General features: G+C 31.2%; 1 protein-coding gene across 1 annotated transcript; it reads right to left on the reverse strand.

The window, feature by feature from the left end:
* Positions 1-1485: 1485 nt before the first annotated feature.
* Positions 1486-5249, reverse strand: LOC119685009 (2-amino-3-ketobutyrate coenzyme A ligase, mitochondrial-like). Its single transcript, XM_038099175.1, has 5 exons — positions 5140-5249; positions 3062-3285; positions 2692-3001; positions 1894-2445; positions 1486-1754 (listed from the first exon to the last, which is right to left on the reverse strand). Exons 1-5 carry the CDS (start codon positions 5171-5173, stop codon positions 1597-1599), a joined length of 1278 nt encoding a protein of 425 aa, XP_037955103.1. The 5' UTR covers positions 5174-5249; the 3' UTR covers positions 1486-1596.
* Positions 5250-13587: the final 8338 nt, after the last annotated feature.

Here is a 13587-nt window from a genome sequence, read left to right on the forward strand (position 1 = left end):
GCATGCCAGAAATCCATAAATCCTTAAAAAATCAATAAAAAATGAAATTTGAAATTTTAATTTTATGCCCAACTTGTGCTGAACTTTAATGAGTTTTAAAGGCACTAAGAACCGAAAATCGCTCCATTAAATTCTGGAAGAAGTGTTCGAAAGAGTAACGTTATGGGATGATACCAATAAATAACTTAAGTGTGAGCTTCGTTGTCATAAATTGTTGACCACCGCGTTTTTTTGACGTGTATGCATAAATTATTAATAATTTTAATTTTCGATTTTTGGCAGGCAGGATTTTAATTTTTTTTTTTTTGGCATTAAAAATTTTTAAGAAGGAAGTTCATTGGCACCTTTTGTAATAAAAACGTAGCAAGGCTTGCCAACTTATTTTCTTAAAAATATTTAATTTACTTCTTACAGAATACAAGCATGAGCAACTCGCATAGTACGAGTTAGCATAAAGTTATTCCTCAGATCTTTTAAAAATCAAACTTCTGGGATAAATGATCTCTCATTATTTGTTACTGCCATACAACAATTTTATAAATAAGATAATTATTGATACCTTAACAGAAGCTACTAACGATGTGTTATGATTCATATAAATATATACATATAAATATATGTTCATAGTTAAATATTTTCAACAACTCCATCAACTGTGACTTCAAGTATCTTATTGAACAGGTCTAGCTCGACAGGTCTGACTCATTGTCGTCAAATAAAAATTGTTGTATGTCGTCGAGATAACATTTCAAATTGATTACAAGCATAACTGAAGAAGCCGAAATCCCTAAATCCTAAAGCCCTTATTTTTATCAAACGGAAAAAATATGATCTCGAACATTAATTTCGATTTCGTGAACAGGTAAAGAAATATAACTAAGCGAGGCCTGGACGTAAGCTAACAAAGAAAATTATTAATGGGTTAATGGATGACTCTATGTATTCATGATAAAGTTCCAGAGTAGAAATGATGTGGCATACGAAGGGTATTGTTTTTAGTCCTTGCAAATCAGACATAACACTATTGTGAAGACATAGGGACAACGCGTTAGGCATATTTAAACATCCTCTCCGCACAAAAAAAATCATGATTCCTAAAACGTTATAGAAAATTAAAAAAATTATATATTACAAAAATTATATATATACAATCCGAAAAAAATTTAACGGATCTGCGGCAAAGCATAACATGAAGACCCTGCAGGTGTCTGTGCTTAGGCCCTTAGTGTCTGCAGCTGGGGAAGACAAGGACGACCATATATGAATCCAGTAAATATTTCAATGCAGTTAAATATATAGTTAAATCGATAGAAAAAATAATGTAATATAGACTCGTTTTTAGACACCTGAGACTTTAATAAAAGCTAAAAGGGACTTTGACAACAAAAATTATTTGTTATAATCTCTATGATATATGGTTTCCATTGTTAATTGACATTTAAACGCATTTCTACATAATTGTTATGAAAAGTCAGTTAAAAATTGAGTAAACCAATATTTTAATAAATGATAATTAATTTTATAAATGCATAAGATATTTTTCAAGAATATTTTAATTAAAATTCAAACATCGAAACTAATTAAAAAGCCAACGTTTTATGAGATGACTTTGAGCGATCTCCCAATTTCGGTAAAGGCAGCTATGGCATGATCAATATCATCTTTGGTATGAGCAGCAGAAATTTGTACACGAATTCTAGCCTTGCCTTTTGGAACAACTGGAAAACTGAAGCCAATCACATAAATACCATGAGCTGAAAAAAAAAATATTTTATTAGTTATCAAAAAAATATCGTAAACCAAATATAATTAAAATCTTTATTATTTTATTTATAGTCTTGTATTATTATTAATTCAATTCACTAAATTAATTAATAAAAAACTAATACTTACTTAACATTTGATCTGCAAATATTGAAGCCAAACGTGCATCACCCAACATCACTGGACAAATTGGATGATTTTCCCCGGCAATTGTGAAACCTACTTTTTTCATACCTTCCCTAAAGCGTTGAGTGTTTGATTGTACGGTCTTCGAAAGTTCGTCGGATGCAAGCAACATATCTAAAACTTTAGTACCAGTTGCAACAGTTGCTGGAGCTAAGGTATTCGAAAATAGATATGGACGTGCTTTTTGACGCAATAACGTTACTAATTCCTTGGAACCTGTTGTATAACCACCAGAAGCACCACCCATAGCTTTTCCTAAAGTTGAATTTATAATATCAATACGTCCCATAACGTTGTGATACTCTTCAGTGCCACGACCAGTAGGTCCAAAGAACCCTGTTGCATGACATTCATCTATGAATACAAGAGCATTGTATTTATCTGCTAGATCACATATTTGTGGTAAAGGAGCAATATTTCCATCCATAGAGAAAACACCATCTGTTACGATAAGTTTGAGACGAGCATCGCTTGTTTTTAATTGCTCTTCCAGATCTGTAAAGATTAATAATTGCAATAATTGAATATTAGAAAATATTACTTAATAAAGTGGAATTTTACGAATATGAAACGGATATCGAAAGGATACGCTGCTTTTGAATTAGCAGTATTTGGACTGAGGTCTCATAGTGTTCTTGACGTGTGATATTTCAAAAACGATGTAACATATTCAATATTCACTTTTTTTTCGTTCATACTAAAATTTTCATTTATACGGCAACTTTTTAAAACTCATCATACCTGCCATATCTCTGTGCTTATACCGTTGCTTCTTGGCTTTACATAAACGAATACCATCAATGATTGAAGCATGATTGAGTTCATCGGAGAACACACCATCTTCTGGTGTTAAAATTGCCTCGAAGAGACCTGCATTGGCATCGAAACAAGAAGGGAAGAGTATAGCATCTTGGCGTCCATGAAATTTGGCAATTTTTTTTTCTAAGTTCTTGTGAATGTCTTGTGTTCCACATATGAAACGCACTGAACTTAATCCAGCGCCGTATTGATCCACTATTTCTTTTGTGTATTTGACTACTTCTGGATTATTCTATAATTGAAGACATGAAACAAATAAAAGATTAACATTCTTAAGTAGCAAGAAACATACGGCTAAGCCCAAGTAATTATTTGCACAGAAATTTAATATTTTTTTATCGCTGCCCTGGACTGTTATCTCGGTGCTCTGCGAAGATGTTATTACGCGTTCCCTTTTAAATGTGCCAGCATCTTTGATTGATTTGATTTGTTCATTCAATATTTCCGAGAATTGCGCAATGGCCGGCTTCGCACTCGAATAGCCACGCGCCTGTTGTCTGATAAGATGTTCACTGCCTTTAATCAAAACAATTTAATAAGAGTTTAAAATTTAGTACACAAAACTGTGCTGAAAGTTTAAAGCAATTTTAAAGAATACATTATATCTCTATATTTTATTAATATAATAATACCTATTTGAATTGCTGGATATATTATATACCAATAAAGTTTTCCAAAAATAACGAAAGTTATACTCCTATAAGAATAGCGTAGGGTTCTAATATTTACATTGATTTTGTATCAAAATTCTATTTAGGTAATATAATTCTCACGGACTTGAATTACTTATGCATATATAATAACATAATTAATATATATGTGTCATTATAATGTTAATACAAATAATAGCTACTTTTATAAGTAAAGTTGAAAACATATTTCTGTCACGCAGTTTTTTTTTTTTTTTCTGAAATTCCATATTTATTATTTTCTTCTTAAGACATTGACTTAGCATGGAAATAAGTTTTACTGATCCAAAATTGACTTTGACAATGAATTGATTGGTTATTATATTTTTTCAGATATTTGTTGCTGTTCAGTTAAAAAGAGCAGTGTCTACATTTGTATATATTTAGTTCTTGATTTTAAAAACTATAGTAAAGTTTTAAAAAGGAATTGCTATTTAACCACCATATTACCTAAATGGATTGTTTAATCAAAATAACACACAATTAAATGTGGAGCTTGAGTTCGACAGGGCTAGTAAAAGTTTGATGATATTGACCTGTTTCAATAAATTAAAGTGATAACTAATTTATGTCAGTTAGCGGGGTGTTAAAAAAATAGGACCAAAACTTCTTTTGTTTTTGTTTCTTCGTAACCGGGCATACTGCTCAAACTAACATGCGTCGTCTTAGGTCTGTTTTTGTTTTGCTATTCTGCACTATTTTTGCAGATCTTTCATTTTATTGTCTAATTTAACGACTATATATGGCTTGATCATATAACGATCTCAATTATTACTAGTCTCGTTAAAAAGGACAATTACAATACATTGTTACCTATAAGACTTATTGCACCATCTCTTGAAAGAGTCTTCTAAGTTAAACTTAACTTAATAAAGCTGTTAATAAGCCTAATAATGTCTTTTGGTTATAGATTAAATCGAATTGGATAAGGTCTTAGATAAAACCATATAAAGTCACTGGATTCATTTCCTGACAATCGCATGTCACAGGTTGATAAGTTGCCCGAAAGTATCTACAACTACAAGTTGATAAGACATATTTTAAAAGTTAAATTTGATTATAAGGACTTCAAAGATATTGAAAAGGAAAATTATTTTACCAGAAAAATCTTTCTTTAAAAAATGCGTTGTTCTTAGCTAGATCGAAGACGTATTGAGTAAGGTGTCATGTATCAGAAAGTTTGAGGTGTGATCCATTGTTTGAATAAGTAGGTTGAAAGTTTCTAATTATTTGTTAAATATAATAAAAATTTAAAAAGACAAGGCGTAGAGAAGGGTTTTGAAGAAACCTGGTAGTTAATAGAGAGTAAAAGTACTCAAGTGCACTGACTCAACTAACTTCAACGTAATAATAAAAAAGCAAAGATGAAAGTGTATCTTATATCCATTTTGTATCCATTTAGATTGAATGGAAAAGGACTTTCGGCTGATTATACTATACAACCGCATCCCATACCACTATAATCACTGTTAATATTATATGATTCATAATCCAATTGCATTTATATCATTACTTAATACTTTTTTTCATACAACGAAATTTTGAAAATATTGTATCTGCAAGATTCATATAAAAATATATATTTTATTCATACAATTGATTTTTTTTTTTTTTGCTTTAAGCAACGTAAAATTTGCATAAACAAAATTGTTTTAAAAATAATTTCACAAATATTTTTCACCTCTTAGCAACGCAAATTTGGAAAAGATTGGCATTTTCTTTGAAAGTATCGAGATAGAAATTTTGCACGACACACCCGCGACAACTTTTCACTCAGCACTGAAAGTTGAGTGCTTTCCCGCCACCATAGAAACTCAAACAAAAACAATATCGGCGAGCATCGCCAACAGCTGACTTCGTTTATTTATGTTTCATTTATTGTTATTAACAACAATAATAATAACAACAACAACGACAACAACAACAACATTGTTATTAATAAATAAACATTCTCTTATCCACAAACCGATTGGCCTGCATGCACATGAGCTATGACAACTGCGGCGATGGCGACGATGGCGGTGGCGCACGCAGTTCGAGTGAAGATTTGAGATACAAGAATTTCACTTTCATTTATTTTTGTCGCATTCTACAAGGTTTGGAGATACAAAACGGCACGCGTGCAAGGGAACTGAACTAGAATGACGCTCAGCTAAATGAATCTAAATTGAGTCGCTGCCGGCATTATTAGACAAATTTATTCTACACAAACTGAGAAATATTAGTAATAGAAAAAAATTTCATTCTATTATTAGATATATATAGATATATAGATAGTTCCAAAAATCTGCAAATGGGCAATTATTGAGTGATGCTTACAACCGAAAGCGATCAATATACTAAACTGTATACGTTATAGACAATCAAAGCACTTAACTCGCATCAGGTGATCTCATTACTGGTTCAAGACTGCTTTGATTGGCGAATCAAATCAGGTGTCGATTCTTTGGATACCAGGACGTACTGAAGTACGCAAAAATGAATACGCAGCCACACCGATGATGGGACTGAAAGCTTTCTGTGGACTACGATATAGTACGCTCCTTTCTCCCATAAAAATAAAGCAGAACTAGAATAAAAAGAAAAACTGGGATAATATACCAGGATTAACAGAATCCAAATCCCTTACCTATACTAATAAGAGATACCAGGATTGTATGAACCTATCACAAGAAAAACATTGAATTATCACAGGAATCACAGGGCACTGTAAATTAAATTACCACCTCACGAGACTGGGTATACATACGGATGCAAACATACGGAAGATTCGGAAATGCACTGCGCTAATGCACATAAGGAGCAGGCTCGTTGGAATGTATATTCTTACGGAAGAAGCAATAAAAATTTTTAATTAATTTATTGAAATTTGTCCGACCATAAAACGTCATTCTTTTTTCCATTTCCATCAAGCTTACTATAAATTGGTTCTTTATTGGCATATTCCAGTTTCTTCCGCCTATTAGCCAACTGAATTATTCATTCCATTCCAATGAAAGCTTAAGTTCTAGGTATTTAATTGAATGAAATTAAATTGAAGAGTCTTTTCTCGAATACTTTTTCAATAATAAAAACCTGCTACTAATAGGAATCATTTTATTTATTAAATTATTTGTATATAGCATAAAATCTTTTTTCTAAAATTTGAATAAATTTATTAATTTCACTCGGCAGTTGAGTTGGGGTAAACGAACGCTTCCCCATGAAGATGAGTGAATTATCAATAGATTTATTTATATTCATGCATGAAAATAATATACATTGAAGGTCATTGCCAATTTAAACTTTAAAATATTTTACACACAACAAAAAATAACTGCAATGTTATATATATTTCTTAAAATGAACACATCTCATATCTTATCGAAAGACACCGTAAGACGTCATATCATCATACTCATCTTCAATGAAATAAAGAGCTTCAATGTCTGTTAATAGGAAACATATTATACGGAACCATTTTGTGATTTACTCTTGTAAATTCTCTTGAAAAATCGAAATTCTTTTCACTCCATTATAAAAACAGAATTTATTTATCAATTCTAAGTTAAATTGGGTTGAAGTGACAGTCTTGCACACCAAATTTTACTTTAGCACAAATAATTGAATGTACTGATACCACGGATAAAACAGTGTTCATACTCTTGTTCAATGGGATCAACAGAATATAACAAAATAGTTGGTGTATGGACAACCTTGAAGAAAATGGGCATGATTCCCAAATTTAAAAACTGAATAGATTTTGAAATCTGACAAGAGTCTTTCACTACCCAGGATTCTTTAACTGTCGCTTGATATTATTGTTCGTTTGTTTATGTCATTTTAAGTGAAAATATTAATATCTGTGGCATATGAATTTCAGAGAGCAGCTTGACTACTCTGGCAAGTTCGTTAGCCGTATAGTTACCTAAAAACTCCGTACACCCAGGTACCCATATGTGTTCAACGATGATCAATTGAATCAACTAGTTAAGATACACAGTTGATATTTTCGAACTGTGTAAGATGTAACTGAAACGCCTCATAAAGACTTTCAGCAACTTGGTTGTCCGGGAAGATTGTTTATGTCGAGGGTTTTGTGGCTCAGAACCCATTTATTTGGAAAATGGATTGATAGTACATTTGCCTGAATTATGTTGCAGTGTTTTCGTGGTCGAACAAAGATGAAGAGATCTAGCTATTGCCGGCTCTGCCGTTTAGTTTGCAGTCGGTATGAGAGAACAAAAAAGAATTTAAGGTTTGGTTTAATATTCTGATTCTAGAAAATGGGGAGCACAATGTAAATTCTGGATGTGAGAATAATAACGTTGAGTGCCGTTGTCACCAAATCTGTAGGCTGTTTAACCAGAAGCTTAATAAGCTATAATCTATCAGAAAATGAAATTCATTAGTAAGCATCATTTCATTTGATATCTTATATGTTGGAATAATCATTTCAAGGTACAAGTATCTAAAATTCTTCGTTATAGTAAATATACCATTGCTTAATAGGCTTTTATCTTGTGTGTTGTATCTATGTCTTCTGAAAATATGAGGGTAAATTGTCACATATCTATCAATAGCAACAGAGAGTGTTTTCTGCTATAATCCGTCATTAGACTACTGACAATATTTTTGAGTGATTAGAATTAGCATGATAAAAGGCATTTGAGATTAGTTTTGGAGGTCTTGCCTTATGCTACGTTGTCGTAAAATACGTCCAGCCTTACTACTTGTTTAGTAATGGACAGTTTTTTTTTTTGAAGTGTTGTTTGCGACTATTTGTAAGTTGGCAGAGATGTTAGTTTTTGTATAACCTGAAGTTGTTTGTTAATGAATATGACTTTTCGAAGAGAATTTTTTGTCAACAGTAACGCCCAAGTAAGTCATAGAATCTTCCCATTCAATGTCATCGTCCAACGTTAATATGTAATCTTCTTAGATGTAAATTACATTTCCTAGTTACAAAGTTCGCTTTTGTTTCTTTTGGTCACTGTGTAGTTTCTATTTTCGAAAGCAATGCAGAAGTGTATCGATGTGATCTTGTACGGTATTTGATAAGTGCCTTGTTCGACTTTATTACATACAAGTCATCAGTTTATAGAGAAAAGATTAATTAAAACGTAGCATTATTATTTTGCAGGTTATATTTTTATATCTGTGAAGTCTTTTTCTTATACATATTGAAAAAAATATTAATCTTGTTGCGATTCTGGCTTCTAAATCATAATTCAGTAGACTGATAAGTACACTGAAATATCCAAATACATACAAGATTATTCCTAATAACATATTTTTTCTAATTGACATAAATGAGACACTTAAGTCAATGTAACTTGCACATTTTAGGAATAAATTTAGAACAGCTTCACTTTGCCAACTGTCAGGCAATAGTAAATTCTTATCTGATAAGTGCATATACCCACCTGCCACCTGATAAGCGCTTAAAACAACTTTACGCACTAAATATTTTCGAGAAATTTTCCAGCAAGTCTCGCAAAGTAAACAAGATGCCACTTTCCGAGTGCCTGTAACATGACAAGGTACCAACTCATTTGTCTCCGTCCTGTAATTACATTTGTGCGAGTGTCTTGTAAGTCTTCACAGAGTTTTGTCTTTCTCCGATTCTCCGAATGCCACCGAATGAAAAAAGTCTGTGGCTCCTTTGACTTTGTAAAAGTTTCTATTCCTTCTCACTTCGTGGGGAAGTAATTCCAGTTTTAATTGCAACTGTGGGTTTTGGACTTGTCGTCTGGTGTGTGATGTCTGGTGCGCTGTCCGTGCGCCATATGCGTGGAGTTGTGTTTGGGAGTGGGACTATGTTATGGCTTGCTTAATTGTGACATAGAAATGCATTTACTTAATTGACTTTAATGCAGCAGTCAAATGTTTCAGTGAAACTGAAAATATGTAATGAGATACGCAGAAGATATCAGCTGCACTTTTTATTTTTAATTGGGAAGAGTCTTCATATCCGCCACAAGTGTAAGTGTGCGTTACGCGGTTAATGCAAATTTATTGGGGCAAAAACGAAAGCCTTTAATTGCTGGAAATCTACTAAATTTAATTAAAATGTAATTACATATCTATTTAAAAATATTTATTATATTTGTTATTGATAAGACAAAAATATTATAAAAAAAAATATAAATAATTACTCTTAACTTTAATGTCAATAGCAAAAATTTATTTAACACTTGATAATGATTACTTTCTAATGATTATAGAGAGAAGAATAATAATGAGTTTATTAAAAAGTTGTTATTAGAAACTAAAAATAGAAAGCTGATAAATGAATAATATTGACAATAATAATAGAAGTTGAAACTTTTTCATTATACAGAGAAGAGGAAGCTTATGTTTTCTGAAAAACCATATGTATTCGTAATTTAACTCTATTGTGTAAATATCGTAGATTGACCAGTATTTATAGATACTGTGTATTTATACCATAAATATTTATATAAGTGTATATTTCTGTAATCAAATCATATTTTATTTAAAACAGACATTTTTGAGCTTAGCACATTTATCGCCTTTTGTTACAGACAAACTTTTTTGATGGAATATGTAAAACTTTACTGATTTATAGGCAATGAAATAAAGTCTTTTTAACCAAAACCAATGTCGTAGTGCAGCCTTAAATTTAAAAAGATTACTAATATTAAAAAGAAAGGGCTTAGGTTGCAATAAAATGAAGCAGCTTAACACTCCATAAAATTCCAAAACTTTTACACATAAATTTTTCTTATTTGTTTTAATGTTAAAATCTACATTTACAGTGAAAACCCTGTTAAACGATTACTATTATTAAATAGACAGCTCAATTATCTTACCATTTAGTTGAACTTATTCACAATCACTACGGATGTGTATATCTTTTTTGCGTCCAAAGGCCTTAGCCAGCCAGCTCTATCAAAAGATTGCTGTCATCAATTAAAAGCAACGAGTAATCATTCACTACTTTGACCCTCCATATGATATGTGGATGTCTTCTACTACGTTTTCCACCAGCGGGTATCATATCAAAGATTTTTGTAGCGATTTATCTACAGTATATAATGAAATCAATAAAGCTGCTATTTTTGCATATGCACATTGAGATTTATAATTTCACAGTGTAGCTTAAATCGTCCTTTGAGATAGGGATTCGAATATTCTAGAGATACGGCATACCTATTGTAGAAGCCGACTGAAACTCATAACATACCATCCTATACTGTTTTCGACTATAATCGACTGCAAGTGGATTTCACTTGCGATATTCCAATATAAGTATGTATTTGGATCACAGGAACCAAGTATCCACAGTTTAAGTTGTCTTATACGCTGGGTTAAGGAAAGGTAGGGAGTGTCGTGGTGGCTGTGTTTAACACTTAAAGTTACAGAGGAAGATGATTTCAATCAATCTGGACCTAAAGAATAGTAGAGGTATAACTGTGGTACCTCTTCAGCATAAAGGAAACTATATCTGAACATATCACTTCTATAGCCAATTGTGATGACTTGTTTTCAAGTTAGGTCATGTTATGTTATGATTACGATTGCCAAAATTAGAGCCTCACTTAGGTTGAATAAAATATTGTTATACCGATTTGGGATCGCTCATTACTGAAAGCAATATATATATAGGTATATATAAATTTCTACTTATTTGTTTTTTTTTTTTTGCAGAGTAGTAAAATTCTATTTATTTTTCACTACTCTCTGCAAAATAAAAAACAATATCCATAAACTTCTATAAAGCTTTACCGATATCTCAGCACTTGATGCAGTTTCACACCGATTGGTTTTGTTTCTGATTTATTTCTCAACGCTTCTGTAGAAACTTCAAATCTATTATTTCTTTCTGATTTTATTTAAAAACTAAACCCATGCGAAGGTATTGTGAACACTACTTAAAAAACACTACTAAAGTGTGAAATGTGTTAAAATTTGTTGAAGGTATTATTCTCTATATTATTAGAAAAATATATTTTTAAAAAGGCCTTATTTTCTTTATTTTTTTATGGATTTTAAAAACTTCCATTTTGCTTTTAACGCAAACACTTTTGTATTTCATTGTGCATTGAACAGCTTTTAACAATTGTGGCCTGGGGAGAAGGGATAAACCTAGGATTTTACGAGTATATGAACTTTTTGTGCAAAGCAAAATGAAGTTTTTAATGGATTTTAAAGCCTTTATGGAGAAAGTAGAAAAAAAATCGACAAATACAAAACCTCAAACCAACTTCGGAGAATTGAAGTTTCAATACAAAAATGTTTTGATTTATTTTCTTCTATATTATTTATTTATTGTTCAACGTGGTGACTCCATCCTTATTCGTATTTCCACAATATTGCAAATATGAGGGGGAACTGCTGTGTAAAGAAGAGAGGGTAAATTGTTAAGCGTTTATTTAAAAAATTTTCCGATTTGTGATTTTTTTTCTTTAAAAGGTGTTAGCTGGAAAGTTATCCTTTCAGGTGCTACTATACCGCAGTGCTCAAGTACATAAAAGGACTTTAAGCGAAGACGTCAATAAAAACATAAAAATTCTTATGATTTCAAGTTTCTGTTTGTGTTAGTTTCCTTAATATGACAATTGTTAAGATAGATTTTGAAAGCTTAATTAATGTAGCTTTATTAGACAATGATTAAGATTATTTTGTATTGATAATGATGTCGTGTATAGCAGTTTGTATTTTTTTGCAATAGTTTCAGTTCTGCCCTAACTTTTTAACACTTTAAGAATAGGAACACTAATTTTTTTTTAGCAATACTGTGATGTTAGAAGATAATTGAAGTCACCTCATTTCGATAATGATGTAACGTAGTGTGTACTTATTTGTAATGACTTCAGTCCCAGCCCGACTCAAACATTTTTCAAGATGAAATTGATATTAGATTTGCTTCTAGAGCTAAGATATTAATAACCTATTGTTGTAATATTGAAAAGTTTCAACATTATGATTAAACAGTAGATATGCTCATATATCTTATTATTTACACAAAGACTAATAGTCATCTCAAACTATAACGTCACGATAATTTGTACTGCTAATCGACACTAACTGATAAGAAGACCCTGAGGTCTTCAAATAAAGACCAAAATGTAACTTGTTGAAGATTTTTAAATATTAGCAAAGGTATAGAAAGTCTCAGCAAGAGAAGATTACTTCTCTTGGCCTAGGTCTTATCGAACAGTCGCAAGGAAACTATAATTTTACGATATCTTAAGTAATTTACAGACATACAACGAAACTTTATGGTCTGCGTGCTCAGATTGTTTCCATCCATCATTTCCAAAAGGTGTTTTTAGCGGGTTAAACTATCACATGGTAGCTTTTAATGCTTCCTATCCATGACTATAGACCATTTTAGTAAATATAATTCAATATCTTTTTTAAAACTTTAGTAACAAAATAATAAGATTAAAAAGCTTATACACATTGCATTTAATGAAAAATAATTCCTATATTGGAAGACCCAATATTTTGTTGCACATTTAATATTTTTTTCCTCAGTTCAATGTTTTTATAAGAAATTTAAAAAATTAAAAAAAGTAAAATATCTCAAAGTTATATGGAAAAGTTTTGTTAATCCAATTTTTATGTAAAATCTTCGTTATCTTAAGAAGTAAAAAGTTGCTCCCCCTAGAGCTTGAAATGAGCTTAGTACTTCTCTGATGTGTCATTCATTGCCAACAATTCTAAAATCACAAGAAAAAAACTTGGGTAGAATGAAACAAATACTTTTTAAAAGCAAATCATTACAAATCTAAAAAAAATATCAACAAAAGTATTGAAACATTGTATCTCCCCCACAGCTGAGGAAATAAAGTGGGGATTTATTTTACATTTACCAGTCACAGACCCTTCCTCATACATGCCTGTAAGTGTTCGTTTGTATGTATGTGTGTGTTTGCTTATTTTTATGCACATCAATGAATTTCTGCTAAATCACTGCTAAATCACTGCTAAATCTTTTATTTTTATGTATTTTAAATATAAACTGATAAAAACAATAGAAAGCAAATAGTTGTGGGGGAAAAACAAAAGAATTTACAGAAGGTTTCCCTTTTAATGTTTATCTTTATTTTGTAATTTGCTGAATAGATTTGGAATGAAAATAAAGTTATATGGAAGGAATTTATTTATTTTTTTTCAA

The sequence above is a fragment of the Teleopsis dalmanni genome, chromosome 2 (assembly GCF_002237135.1).
Source record: "Teleopsis dalmanni isolate 2A chromosome 2, ASM223713v2, whole genome shotgun sequence".
Taxonomy (NCBI): Eukaryota; Metazoa; Arthropoda; class Insecta; order Diptera; family Diopsidae; genus Teleopsis; species Teleopsis dalmanni.